General features: G+C 39.7%; 1 protein-coding gene across 1 annotated transcript in view; it reads right to left on the bottom strand.

Annotated features, from left to right (window-relative positions):
• Positions 1–871: 871 nt before the first annotated feature.
• The window catches only part of LOC126094026 (probable ATP-dependent RNA helicase DDX28), a 95,936-nt gene continuing 81,228 nt past the window's right edge, over positions 872–15,579 (bottom strand). Inside the window, exons 11-12 of the mRNA XM_049908764.1 lie at positions 9,381–9,533; positions 872–1,024 (exon numbers count right to left, since the gene is read on the bottom strand). Of these exons, the coding sequence (XP_049764721.1) occupies positions 929–1,024; positions 9,381–9,533 (249 nt within the window). The 3' untranslated portion in view covers positions 872–928. The remainder of the gene's footprint in view (positions 1,025–9,380; positions 9,534–15,579) is intronic.

Here is a 15,579-nt window from a genome sequence, read left to right as displayed (position 1 = left end):
CTCTCCTCACATCATCGTTCTGTGAGAGTTATATGGAGGTTGGCCCTCTCTTCACTTTGAATTGCATGCTAGCAATCTGTTAGGCCTGTAATGTCAAACAAAACATGAGGGAAATTCAACCATTTTATTCATTTGGCACAAGTAGAAGAGGATTCTAGTGAATGCAATACTTGCATATATTCATGGCATTAAAGAGTTAATCATAGGCTTAAGAATATTTCAGGAAAATACCACAAGATAAAAATGTGAATGTTTTCTCTGTAGTAACCTTATGTAATTACTTCTTACCTATGTATTTCAGTTTTGGAATTGTTTAGAAAACAAAGCCTTTCCCACTTACCTCCTCATCTTTACTTTGTCTATCCTATCACCTCAGACTGGCGGCGGAGCAGTTCTACTGTATTTTACCTCCTAATCTTTCTGATGTATCATCTTGTCCTCACAACCTATCCTCTTTTTTTTCCTTCCTGAAGAAAGAACTAACACATATAGAAACTACTTTCATGTACTTCTGTCAGCAAAACCCAGCCCTGAGAGCACAAAGGTGGTGGGGGCTGATTCAATGTTCTTCCTTGGATTTAAGCTTTTGGACAACCTTGTTTATGCGCCTTTCTAAACTTCTGAATGCTTCAGCTATATAGCGAGTAGTTACCTTTACTCATTCCATATTTACAAAAATTCAGGTCCTGGCTGGGAAAGGAAAGGGGTTAAAACACACACAGGCTGACTTTATCCTTCACCAGCATAAATTTGGCCGTGTAGATGCTTTTTGAAGTGTTTGTCAAAGAAAAATTCATATTTTCTTGTTTCTGAAATTTATTTTATTCAAACATAACTTAAAAAAAAAAAAAAAAAAACACACACACACACACATTTGAGAAACTATCACAGCATTATAAAGTAGTGGAATTTGCTTTCATACAATATATCAACTCTCTCCCAGACCTTTCATCAGTCTGTATGATATGATTTTCTTTATATTAGCATTCACATTTGGTAGGGCAATCATCTTGCGGACAGAATGCTGAAAGAGAAACAACAATTACATTATATTTCAAAATAAGTTGCAGACTGCATAAAGCACAAAAGTGCGTGCGTGCAGGGGCGGCGGCAGAGTTTTAACTGTGTTTGCTCTTTCCTTTATATTAGGAATGTAATTTTACCTGCATGCATAATGTCAAAGTAAAATTTTCATATCAAAAGAGAGAATATTTTCTTACACTATATGTTACAAGGTCATGCCGAACAGTAATGCCTCCAAATTTTTTACTTGAAAACTCTTAAAGCTTTTTAAATAAAAATAAAAATGTTTGTAATATTTTATTTCTTTATTTTTCGTGTCTACATATTTGTAGCCCTGTCGCTTGAGAGCTCTGAATTGTTGCATTTAACATGGCAGTTAGTAACATAACTGTTGCTGTGTGTGAGAAAGAATGTGCTGTAATTGAGTTTTGAATCCAAAAAGTTTGCTTACACATGTAGCAACCTCTCCTTCAGCAGGATAATGCAAGACCAGTCATGAGTACTGCAGCAATCCAGCGTCTTTGCCATCAGTCATCCTCTGTACAGTCCTGATTTGGTCCCATTCGATTTTCACCTGTTTCTAAGGATTTCACTTTGATAGTTATGAAGTGTCGCAAGCACAGAAGAGTGACACCATCAATAAAACCAAAATTATACAGCGACAGCACTGGCAAACTGATCTCTCATTGGGACAAGTTTAGAATGTTACCCATGTGGGGTTGTTAGATCCCCAATTGGGCGACTCCTCAAGTGGCGGATAGTGGCAAGACTCCCAGATATGGGTGGTATTGGGGAAATGAAATACCCAGGGAGGACCAAATACTGCCTTGGTCCTAAACCCATTTTTGACAATTTTCTGGCATGCTGCGGCTAGCAGTCAGCATCTCTTCACCAAGTTGATGCAGCTGCTACAAATATGCCTTGAGCCTCAACAAACAAGTTTTTAACACTTGTGATCTCCAACAACATCAACTTGAAAAAAATCGTGATGGGACACCAGGAAAAAATCCACTACCCCAGGTCCCAGTACGTATACTGGACTTTCCTGGTCATCCGATTCTTTGGGATTGGGAACATCATGAGAAGGAGAAGAGTTGGAGCTTCTCAACACCTCTTCGCAATCACACAAATATGTTGGTCAAGGGCAAACTCTAATATGTTACAACTGTTCTGGAAAAACTTCTGCACCCCACCCTCCTACCACTACCTACACCAGCCCTGTAACTGTCAAAACATATACTATCAACGGGAGAGCCACCAGTGTCATATTCCAGCTGTTATGTAAACACTGTTCAGCCTTTTATGTCAGTGTGACTACCACCAAGATATCAGTTAGGATGAATGAGCATAAGCAGAGGGTGTATACTGGCAACACACAATGCCCTATTGCAGAGCATGCTCTACAGCATGACAATCGTGAGCTCGGTGCCTGTTTCACCACATGCACCATCTGGATTCTTCCCCTTTCCCACAACTCTTCAGGAGGGAACTAGCAGTACATGTACTTGGTCTTGATTTACTTTAATTTCTTCCGTTTCAGCATTTCTTCGCAGTAACTATTACTTTCTTCACTCTGTTCTAGTTTTCTATATCTTTCATTGTCTATTTTTCGCTGCCTGCCACCGCCCCCCCCCCCCCCCCCCCAATCTCTGTTATGTACAATAAACTTTTGTTCACTCTATTAACTTGTACATGATGTTTTAACAGTAACCTCTGTCTTGCATATTACTCTGTCTTCCACCTTTTTCAAATCTCATCCATTGCAGTCCCCAACAATCAGTCTTTCCTTCTCATCCTGTGCGGTAAGTCTCCCCTAACCAGTGGTTCTGGATGACTTTTCCAAAATCTCCTCCTTCAACCCTTCTGCCTGAAAAAGGAGCCACTGGCTGGGAAAGCTTGCCTAATTATAACATTCTTTTATGTATGTGTTCTGCCACCACTTGGTGAGTAGATTCTTTTATCTATCCTATTACACTATACTTGTATCACCAAAAATTTATTGTTACCTTTATTATATTAATATCTTCACAATACAAGAGACACATTTCACAGATGAAAACCACTCCAACACAGAAAACTACAGGATATACAAAGGAAAGCCTGCAGTCAGAAGAGGAACACCAACAATCTTTGGCATATGATTTGTGGTTCAGAAATCAATCAAAGACAAAATCCTACATTTCAATTCAGTATCAAAGATTTTCTGCAATCATCAATGCACATGCGCCGACAAATGATCAAAATAGGAAGAAACTACAAGAAGTCGAAGATATTTGGGAAGACAGAAGAATTGACAAAAAAACAGAAAGACATGTTAAAATTGTTATGGGAGACTTCAATGCACAACCAAGCAAAGAGTTGAAGTATAACCGAATCACAGGCCCATAAACAGCAAACAAACACATCAACAAGAATGGGGAACATTCATACCTTACCGTCAAAATTTTAACTTAACAAAAATCATGTAAATGCAATTTCAAAAGCCAATATGGAAAACACCAAAAAACATATGGGGAGAATTTCAAATAGACCATGTAGCCAAAACAGACAAAAATACAAGCTAAATTCCCAATGCGAGAATACACAAAGGATTCTTTGAGTCTGACCATCACTTACTACAAATACAAATCAGGTCAATCCCAAGAAACAGAAGAAGACAAACACAGAAAAAAATTATAAGATCAGACCCAGAATATCTGAAGATAAACAAAGACAAAATTATTGAAGAAATTGATCAATTCAACAGAAAATTGAACAGACCTCACGAACACAATTCAGAATGCAATGTGTTGCGGTCAACCTCCAAGGAAACGAAAACATGGATGGTGGGACGAAACTTGTGATCAGCCCTGGAAGAAGTTTGCAGCAGCAGCAGAACAAGAGGTATGTGGCAGGATTTCAACAAAGTCCAGAAACAATCCCTTAAAGATATTAGAAGAGTCAAAAGCACAAAATAGACTAAATGAAATTGAGGAAGACTTCAAGAGAAATAACACAAGAAATTTCTACACAAACACCCATGCCAGAGGGAGGACTCGAACCTCCGCCAGGTGGGGCCATGAAATCCATGACATGGCACCTCATCCCATGTGGCCACTCCGCACAGCACTTGTGAGAAGCCCAAAGAAAAATTACACTTCATGAAAACAGTACCAAACCCAGATTCAAAACCAACTTCAATAACAAAGGAAGATGAGATTATAAAACAACTAAAAAACAACACAGTCTCAGGAGAAGACAGCATTACCTCCAAGATCTGTAAACTCAAAAACTAAACCATCACAAATATGGAATACAGAGAAAATTCCACAGGAATGGAAATGTGCATTGATTTGCCCACTCCACGAAAAGAGTGACAAGAGAGACCCTAATAACTACAGAGATAACTCACTGTTACCAGTCTCCACCAAAGTTCTTTCCATGGCATTACTCAACAGACTACAACCACAGGCTGCACAAAAGGGAGATCCTGTACTGAACAGATTTGGAATCTGTAGGCACTTCTGAAGGTCAGACAGACAACCAACACTGTATTCACATTCATGGACTTTAAGAAGGCCTATGGCACCGTGAAAAGGCAGATTCTCCTTGCCACACTAGAAGAACTAGGACACTCATACAAGACACCACATCCAAAATAAAATTTATGGGAAAAGTCTCAGACCCATTCAAGATACATACAGGGGTCATATAAGGAGATGGTCTTACCGCTTTTACTCAATGTGGTCTTGGACAAAATTATCAAAGGATGAGGGGGAAAAGTAAAAGGAATTCACTTAGGAAGAATGTGTGCAAACAAGATGATCTTAACATACCTGGCATTTGCAGATGACTTGGCAATACTCAGTAACAATAGACAAAAGCACTGGAATACTTACATGAAGTCTCTGCCAAAAAAGGTTACACATATCATATAAGAAAACGCAATGCATGCTAAGAAAGAACAACAATCACCAAGCCATGTACACAAAATACAGAAAGATTAATAGAATGGAAAAATTCAAATAACTTGGAGAATATATACAAATAGGACAATCAAACAAGGCATCCAACATAGAGCAGAAAAACTTCAGAAAGTACACAGACTGACATGTTGTTGTTGTTGTTGTTGTTGTGGTCTTCAGTCCTGAGACTGGTTTGATGCAGCTCTCCATGCTACTCTATCCTGTGCAAGCTTCATCTCCCAGTACCTACTGCAACCTACATCCTTCTGAATCTGCTTAGTGTATTCATCTCTTGGTCTCCCCCTACGATTTTTACCCTCCACGCTGCCCTCCAATACTAAATTGTTGATCCCTTGATGCCTCAGAACATGTCCTACCAACCGATCCCTTCTTCTGGTCAAGTTGTACCACAAACTTCTCTTCTCCCCAATCCTATTCAATACTTCCTCATTAGTTATGTGATCTACCCATCTAATCTTCAGCATTCTTCTGTAGCACCACATTTTGAAAGCTTCTATTCTCTTCTTGTCCAAACTATTAACATCCACGTTTCACTTCCATACATGGCTACACTCCATACAAATACTTTCAGAAATGACTCCCTGACACTTAAATCTATACTCGATGTTAACAAATTTCTCTTCTTCAGAAATGCTTTCCTTGCCATTGGCAGTCTACATTTTATATCCTCTCTACTTCAACCATCATCAGTTATTTTGCTCCCCAAATAGCAAAACTCCTTTACTACTTTAAGTGTCTCATTTCCTAATCTAATACCCTCAACATCACCCGACTTAATTCGACTACATTCCATTATCCTCGTTTTGCTTTTGTTGATGTTCATCTTATGTCCTCCCTTCAAGACACCATCCATTCCGTTCAACTGCTCTCCCAAGTCCTTTGCTGTCTCTGACAGTATTACAATGTCATCGGCGAACCTCAAAGTTTTAATTTCTTCTCCATGGATTTTAATATCTACTCCAAATTTTTCTTTTGTTTCCTTTACTGCTTGCTCACTCAATATACAGATTGAATAACATCGGGGAGAGGCTACAACCCTGTCTTACTCCCTTCCTGACCACTGCTTCCCTTTCATGTCCCTTGACTCTTATAACTGCCATCTGGTTTCTGTACAAATTGTAAATAGCCTTTCGCTCCCTGTATTTTACCCCTGCCACCTTCAGAATTTGAAAGAGAGTATTTCAGTCAACATTGTCAAAAGCTTTCTCTAAGTCTACAAATGCTAGAAATGTAGGTTTGCCTTTCCTTAATCTTTCTTCTAAGATAAGTCGTAAGGTCAGTATTGCCTCACGTGTTCCAGTATTTCTACGGAATCCAAACTGATCTTCCCCGAGGTCGGCTTCTACTAGTTTTTCCATTTGTCTGTAAAGAATTCGTGTTAGTATTTTGCAGCTGTGGCTTATTAAACTGATTGTTCGGTAATTTTCACATCTGTCAACACCTACTTTCTTTGGGATTGGAATTATTATATTCTTCTTGACGTCTGAGGGTATTTCGCCTGTTTCATACATCTTGCTCACCAGGTGGTAGAGTTTTGTCAGGACTGGCTCTCCGAAGGCCGTCAGTAGTTCTAATGGAATGTTGTCTACTCCGGCGGCCTTGTTTTGACTCAGGTCTGTCAGTGCTCTGTCAAACTCTTCACACAGTATCGTATCTCCCATTTCATCTTCATCTACATCCTCTTCCATTTCCATAATATTGTCCTCAAGTACATTGCCCTTGTATAGACCCTCTATATACTCCTTCCACGTTCCTGCTTTCCCTTCTTTGCTTAGAATTGGGTTTCCATCTGAGCTCTTGATATTCATACAAGTGGTTCTCTTATCTCCAAAGGTCTCTTTAATTTTCCTGTAGGCAGTATCTATCTTACCCCTAGTGAGATAAGCCTCTACATCCTTACATTTGTCCTCTAGCCATGCCTGCTTAGCCATTTTGCACTTCCTGTCGATCTCATTTTTGAGATGTTTGTATTCCTTTTTGCCTGCTTCATTTACTGCATTTTTATATTTTCTCCTTTCATCAATTAAATTCAATATTTCTTCTGTTACCCAAGGATTTCTACTAGCCCTCGTCTTTTTACCTACTTGATCCTCTGCTGCCTTCACTACTTCATCACTCAAAGCTACCCATTCTTCTTCTACTGTATTTCTTTCCCCCATTCCTGTCAATTGTTCCCTTATGCTCTCCCTGAAACTCTGTACAACCTCTGGTACTTTCAGTTTATCCAGGTCCCATCTCCTTAAATTCCCACCTTTTTGCAGTTTCTTCAGTTTTAATCTACAGCTCATAACCAATAGATTGTGGTCAGAGTCCACATCTGCCCCTGGAAATGTCTTACAATTTAAAACCTGGTTCCTAAATCTCTGTCTTACCATTATATAATCTATCTGATACCTTTTAGTATCTCCAGGGTTCTTCCATGTATACAACCTTCTATCATGATTCTTAAACCAAGTTAGCTATGATTAAGTTGTGCTCTGTGCAAAATTCTACCAGGCGGCTTCCTCTTTCATTTCTTAGTCCCAATCCATATTCACCTACTACGTTTCCTTCTCTCCCTTTTCCTACTACCGAATTCCTGTCACCCATGACTATTAAATTTTTGTCTCCCTTCAGTATCTGAATAATTTCTTTTATTTCATCATACATTTCTTCAATTTCTTCTTCATCTGCAGAGCTAGTTGGCATATAAACTTGTACTACTGTAGTAGGTGTGGGCTTCGTATCTATCTTGGCCACAATAATGCGTTCGCTATGCTGTTTGTAGGAGCTTGCCCGCATTCCTATTTTCCTATTCATTATTAAACCTACTCCTGCATTACCCCTATTTGACTTTGTGTTTATAACCCTGTAGTCACCTGACCAGAAGTCTTGTTCCTCCTGCCACCGAACTTCACTAATTCCCACTATATCTAACTTTAACCTATCCATTTCCCTTTTTAAATTTTCTAACCTACCTGCCCGATTAAGGGATCTGACATTCCACGCTCCGATCCGTAGAACGCCAGTTTTCTTTCTCCTGATAACAACGTCCCCTTGAGTAGTCCCCACCTGGAGATCCGAATGGGGGACTATTTTACCTCTGGAATATTTTACCCAAGAGGATGCCATCATCATTTAATCATACAGTAAAGCTGCATGCTCTCGGGAAAAATTACGGCCGTAGTTTCCCCTTGCTTTCAGCCGTTCGCAGTACCAGCACAGCAAGGCCGTTTTGGTTATTGTTACAAGGCCAGATCAGTCAATCATCCAGACTGTTGCCCTTGCAACTACTGAAAAGGCTGCTGCCCCTCTTCAGGAACCACACGTTTGTCTGGCCTCTCAACAGATACCCCTCCGTTGTGGTTGTACCTACGGTACGGCTATCTGTATCGCTGAAGCACGCAAGCGTCCCCACCAACGGCAAGGTCCATGGTTCATCGGGGGGAGGCAGACTGACATATACACACTAAAATAAATGAAATATTTCAAGACAGGATGAACAAAGGCACTACAGTATAGTTGTACTACCAGACACACTCTATGCATCAGAAACAACCACAATCGGAGCATCAGGCCTCATAGGGACAGAAAAAATAGAATGTAAAATGCTCAGAAAAAAATTTTGGCATAGTACATAGAGACCGACCAAAGAATTATATGGACACACCGAAAGGCTCACAGACATCAGAAAACACAAAGTAACATTCTATGGACACACACATAGAATGAACAACAACAGAAACACAAAGAGGATTTTTGATGTAGTAAACAGTTCAATCAATCAAAAAAAGAAATAAAAAAAGACCTAAAACAAGCAGGGATCAGTATTGAAATTATAAATGAAAGAGAAATTCAGAAGCAAATATTGAACACAAAATCTGAAGTGAAAGAAAGGAAACGAATAATGATAATGGTCATCATCATCATCTAGAATGTCGCTAACCTTTGTTTTATGTAAATAGCTTTAAGAGTTTTCACATAAAAATTGAAAGCATTACTTTTCAGTATGCCCTTGTAGGTTTTGATAATTTTTTTTAAAGACCTAATACATTATTCAATCAGCTGATGCAAGATACAACAACAAAAAATACTGATTAACATTTGCATTGATACAAAAATTACAGATGCAAAAGAGCAATAACAGGCAGTAAAGACACTAAAATTCTGCAGTTAAAAATAAGTATACATTTGAAAATTGACAATTATAAGACTGAACAATGAAAACTCCATGTAGGAATATCAACACTGTAGGAAAAGACAGATTGCTACTTACCATAAAGGTGACACATTACTTATGTTGCACACAGGCACAATTAAAGGACACTTGCACAAGTTGTGTAAGTGTCTTAATTGTCCCTGTCTGCAATTTAATGTGATAATTGTTGATTTATAAGACTGAAGATATTATACCTCTATATCCTGACAGAGCTTGATTTCACGTGGTCCCTCCACAAAATTGGTTATGTGACAACCACTAGAGCTGCCAACACGACCTGTACGACCACATCGGTGGATGTAATCTGCCATGTATACCGGGAAGTCATAGTTCAGAACATGTTTCACCTGGAAAACAAATTATAATGCTTAAGGACGCACAGCCAATAATGTTGTGAAAATTTATTTGTCACATAAAAACATATATTTCAATAAAACTATACATGCTCTGAAATTGCCACTTAGACACAAAATTATTATGTGACAGTACTAGACAGGGAGTTGGTGGTCAGCACATTTCAAATACTTCTGTGAGTATTGAATAAACAGAAACTGACTTAGATTTACAGAACTGGTAAACTGAATTCAGCAATACAGTTACTTGGTCCCATGGTAAACAAGCTAAGTAACTTCTTTCTATGCTGTGTCACTTCGAGTTCCCTTCTGTCTCTATTGAGCTAGTGCTTGTGGAACATTAAACTCTGTTTTTGTTTTCAAAGCCCTGTCTGGTCACCCTGATATAAGTTGTCATGGTTTCCCTAAATCGGTTAAGGATTCTTTGAAAAGGACATCGCTGATCTCCCTCTGCACACTTGCCCTAGCTGAGCTCATGTTCCATCTGTAATGATCTTGATGGCAAAGGGAGATTAAATCCCAATATTGTTTCCTTCCTTATTTACTGTAGCTTTGATTCTGTAGCAGCTATGTTTAACAGTGTCAAGCCAGATCAAAATTGCAAAAATGGAATAACTTATAGTTCTATGTGGATAACTTATTACAAATGATGTGTTTCTTTAAGTTCGCCAGTGGGTAAAATATTCAGTCATCTATTTGATTGGGCTGTCCCAGATAAACACACAAAAATGATTTTCTTCACTGACAATAGCACATATTTTAGTTAACTTCACAATTAGAAGTAACATATCCTTACACTATATAAGATCTGAACACAGAACTGGTTCACTGTATATACACCACCCAGACAAAGACGGCGTGCAACAATGTCCATGACGTTTGTCTGTAAAACATGATGACAAATACATATGAGGCGCATCTAGAAAGTAAGTTTCCCAATGATGATGCCCATCAGTATTCATTGTCAGGTCTATGGGTAGAACATCATGAGCAAACAGATAGTGCATCGCTGGCGTAGGCTGTTTTCCAGAGGTAATCAAAGTGTCCATGATGAAGAGTGCAGTGTGTGACTGCCCCTCATCAATGATCACCTGACTGAATTGGTGTGGCAGCGCATCCTGGAGAACCACTGCTTCAAGATTATGGAGCTCAGCAACCGGTCAGCATTTTCACAATGACGAAGAGCTGAAGATGACTGTCACATGCAGTTCCATTCACTGGCAGCAGACATGACACAGTAATACAAAAGTTGATCCCACAATATTACAAGTGTGTCAATTCTTTAGGTGACTATGTTGAAAAATAGCTCAACATTGCTGTACATGTTGCCAATAAAGTTTTCCATGTAACTGTGTTATCTTTGTTTTTAAAAAATAGTGAAACTTACTTTCTTGTATACCATGATAAACTTTATTGATTACTAGCTGACAAATGGGGCATTGCCCAGGTATTCATTTTGCCAATTTTCTGTAAGCAACAAAAACTAAACTCAAAGTGGTTAAGGCAACCACACACAATAAGTGGAAAATGTGGGTTCAAGTCCCTGTCTGGCACAAATGTTCATGTGTCATGAATAGATAGCATATTTACACCTAATACAGTTGACATTAAACAATTCGCAATTAGTGAATAAATAACAAACATTGTCAGATTAAATAAGGAAATCATGAAAACTCTCTTTGTTGGCAGAACAATGCCCAAAAAATGCAAGTCTCCCAAACAACTTGGCTTCCAGCAGATATGATACACTTATACAACCCATTTGGTTTAACACACTAAGAATGAGCCTGTAAGTAGCAAAGAGAAGGGGGGGGGGTGCAAAGGGAAGTAAATTATTTATTGGGGGACAGGCAAGAAGTAGTAAGTCACATGGAGACTTATGTAATACACTACTTAAGTCACCAAATGTTGTAGGAATCCAGCACAATACCCCTTCACACATTTCTGGTGGAGATAGTGGAGACACCCGCACAATGTGCCAGACCATTGTCATTTCAATGATGACACTACACTAATTCTTGAGAACCTACCACTGTACTTTGTCTGTAGTTCTGAGTCTGCTACATCTATAATCTGCAAGCCACCTTACAGTGTGTGGTGGAGCATACTCTGTGAATCATTGTCTGTTTCCCACTTTTCTGTTCTAGTCACAAATTGTGCACAGGAAGCATGATGATTTCTAGGTCTCCATAAGAGCTCAAATCTCTCTAGTTGTTCCTTCATGGCCTTTTCGCAAGATATATGTAGGAGAAAGCAATATTTTGGTGATTCTTCTAGAAATCTACACTCGCAGAATTTGTGTTGCAAACCATAGTGATGCAAATGCCTCTCTTATAGCAGCCACTACTACAGTTAGATAAACATCTCTATAAAATTATCACACTCACTCAGTAAACAAATCCTTGATTAAACACACTGTTCTTCCTTGGATCTTCTATATCTATCTCAGTTTGGATACTTGCTCATATGAATGCAATGAAATCACAACACTACAAAAACAAATCATTTCTGAGCCTGGTCTGCCAGTTTTGCAATTCATATTCTTTTGGTACACTCTCATTAACAGAGACATGTCATTTGTGTAATATATGGTAATCAGTTAAAAACATTATGGCCACATTCTTAATAGTTTCTTAGCCCTCACTGGACTACTAGCTTCAACTTGAAATGACATAGATTCTACAAGTGCTCTGTATCTGACAAAGAAACAGAGGATGCAGGACCTTCAGCTATTATCAAGATGGCTCCACCATCTCTTTCCTAAGAAGGAAGAAATACTGTCTCTATGACTGCTCACCTACTATTTCTGCAACCTGACATACATTCACAACCAGCAGATAACCAGGTTCCAGTCATTTGCTGGAACCATCCTACATGGTGGCAAGTCAGCAAAAGCCAGCGCAAGCACCAGGTGTGAGTAAAGTTTGAGGACAATGAACAAAACATGCTGGCTCATTGTACAATGTGTCTCCTGTGGCAGCCATATGTAGTGCCAGTCCCACCGACAGCAGATCTCACCTCAGTGACCGTGGCACTGCAATCGAGTCCCATGCTCCACATGGAATTCCTTTCACCCATCTATTTAAAACCTCACTCAACAACTAGCAGCAGCATTTGCAGACACTCCAAGCTTTATGCCAGCCGCATCCAGTGGCCCATCCTTCAGAGCAACAGCACTTGCTCAGCGTCCACACCGGGCTCCATGCCGACTGCGCCCAGTGGCTCATTAGTCACAGCACATATTCTTCTTTTAAGCTTTCACTCAGCATACACTCCAGATTTTATGCTGGCTGTGTCCACTGGCTCATCTTGTGAAGCACACAATGACCCTCTTCTGTTAGCCATTCCACAGCAAACTGTGTACCAGCCCGGACTTGCAGATTTCAACAGTGTTACTTGTCAAGTTTTCTCTCTCTTCGTGAGTCACTAAAGACCGTGCTTACTTGCCAGGTGTTATCTTTAACTGTGAAGTGTTATTGTTTAGCAAACGTCAGACAGTAGCCCAATTATGACGTCAGACAGTAGCCTAATTATGCTACTCGAAGAGGTACTCTCAATAAAGAGTACGTTCTTCTTTGTCTGCTTGAGATCCCATACTTCTTCACGCACCATACACCATCCACAACAGAATGTTCGCACTCAAAGGAGGTTCCACTTTCCGATTAGGACTGGAGTTATGTCACTTTTGTTGTAATTTCTGGGTACATGGTTATTTGTAGTAAGACTATATAAACTACAGAGCAACTGATATTCATAAACACACTCTACAATTCTTGAAAGTTTGAAGTCTTTGTTGAAAAGTACAGGATGGAATGTAACAATATTATGAAAAGGAAAGTTGCTACCAACCATATAGTGGAGATGCTGAGTTGCAGATAGGCACTACGAAAAGGCTGTCACAAATAAAGCTTTCAGCCCATAAGGCCTTCGTCAAAAATAGACAACAAACACACACTTACTTTTGTGTGTGTGTGTGTGTGTGTGTGTGTGACAGAGAGAGAGATCTATTTTTGACGAAAGCCTTACCGGCCGAGAAAGCTTTATTTGTGACAGTCTTTTTGTCGTACCTATCTGCGATTCAGCATATCCGCTATATAGTGAGTAGCAACTTTCTCTTTCATAATATTGAAAAGTACTGACATATTTCTAGCCATCATACTATAACAATCTGCGCCATAGTCAAAAGGAATGACAAAAGAAGGAAGTAATATGACACAACAAGGTCATTAGAGAGGCAGCACAATCTCAGAAGAGAGAAGGATGGAGAAGGAAATCAGCCATGCCCTTTCAAAGAAACTATCCCAGCATTTACTTTACGTGATTTAGGGAAACCATGGAAAACTTAAATCTTGCTGGCTCAATGAGGATCATGATAAATGAAATTTTCAATGCTATTTACAGTTGAATAGTTTTCTGTACATAACTCAGAAAAAAACAGTTTTGTACAAAGAAGATGTGTCATCACCAATAACAAGAATGCACAGTAGAAAGAATATCTACAATGTGGGAAAAGATAGATTGCTACTTACCATACAGAAGAAATGTCAAGTTACAGACAGGCACAATTAAAAACACTCACATGTAGCTTTCGGCCACAACCTTCGTCAGTAAACAGGTGGAATATACAGGGACTAAACTCCAATAGGCACAGCGTCCTGGGACCTCTGCTGTTCCTGATCTATATAAATGACCTGGGTGACAATCTGAGCAGTTCTCTTAGGTTGTTCGCAGATGATGCTGTAATTTACCGTCTAGTAAGGTCATCCGAAGACCAGTATCAGTTGCAAGGAGATTTAGAAAAGATTTCTGTATGTTGTGGCAGGTGGCAGTTGACGCTAAATAACGAAAAGTGTGAGGTGATTCACATGAGTTCCAAAAGAAATCCGTTGGAATTCAATTACTCGATAAATAGTACAATTTTCAAGGCTGTCAATTCAACTAAGTACCTGGGTGTAAAAATTATGAACAACTTCAGTTGGAAAGACCACATAGATAATATTGTGGGGAAGGCGAGCCAAAGGTTGCGTTTCATTGGCAGAACACTTAGAAGATGCAACAAGTCCACTAAAGAGACAGCTTACACTACACTCGTTCATCCTCTGTTAGAATATTGCTGCGCGGTGTGGTATACTTACCAGGTGGGATTGACGGAGGACATTGAAAGGGTGCAAAAAAGGGCAGCTCATTTTGTATTATCACGTAATAGGGGAGAGAGTGTAGCAGATATGATATGCGAGTTGGGATGGAAGTCATTAAAGCAAAGACGTTTTTCATCGCGGCGAGATCTATTTATGAAATTTCAGTCACCAGCTTTCTCTTCCGAATGTGAAAATATTTTGTTGAGCCCAACCTACACAGAAAGGAATGATCATCAAAATAAAATAAGAGAAATCAGAGCTCGAACAGAAAGGTTTAGGTGTTCATTTTTCCCGCGCGCTGTTCGGGAGGGGAATGGTAGGGAGATAGTATGATTGTGGTTTGATGAACCCTCTGCCAAGCACTTAAATGTGAATTGCAGAGTAATCATGTAGATGTAGGTAGATGTAGACGTCAGGAGGTTGTGGGGCAGGGAGGTGGGGAAAAATGGAACAAAACAGGAGAAGGGAAGGACGGGTGGATGCGTTGGCAGAAGGCTGCACATAAACGGGGGGTTGGGGGGCGGGGGGGTGGGGGGGAGATATGAGAATAGGGAGGATATGATAGAACATACGGGGTGGAAACTGTTGGGTGAAGGATGTGGAGACAGTATGTTACTGTACGTTGAGGCCAGCATAATTATGGGAGTGGAAAATGTGTTGTAAGGATAACTCCCAGTTCAGAAAAGCTGGTGGTGGAGGGAAGGGCCAGATGGCACAAGTAGCTACGCAGCCATTGAAAACAAGTGTTTTACCTTCAGCTGCATGTTGTGCCATAGGGTGGTCTACTTTGCTCTTGGCTACAGTTTGCTGTGGCCATTCATCCTGGTGGACAGCTGGTTGGTAGTCATACCAATACAAAAAGCTGTGCAATGATGGCAGCAGAGCTAGTAAATGACATGGCT

Source organism: Schistocerca cancellata, chromosome 1 (genome assembly GCF_023864275.1).
Source record: "Schistocerca cancellata isolate TAMUIC-IGC-003103 chromosome 1, iqSchCanc2.1, whole genome shotgun sequence".
Taxonomy (NCBI): domain Eukaryota; kingdom Metazoa; phylum Arthropoda; class Insecta; order Orthoptera; family Acrididae; genus Schistocerca; species Schistocerca cancellata.
Note: the sequence above shows the minus strand (reverse complement) of the source record. Positions and strands in the feature narration are given on the sequence as shown.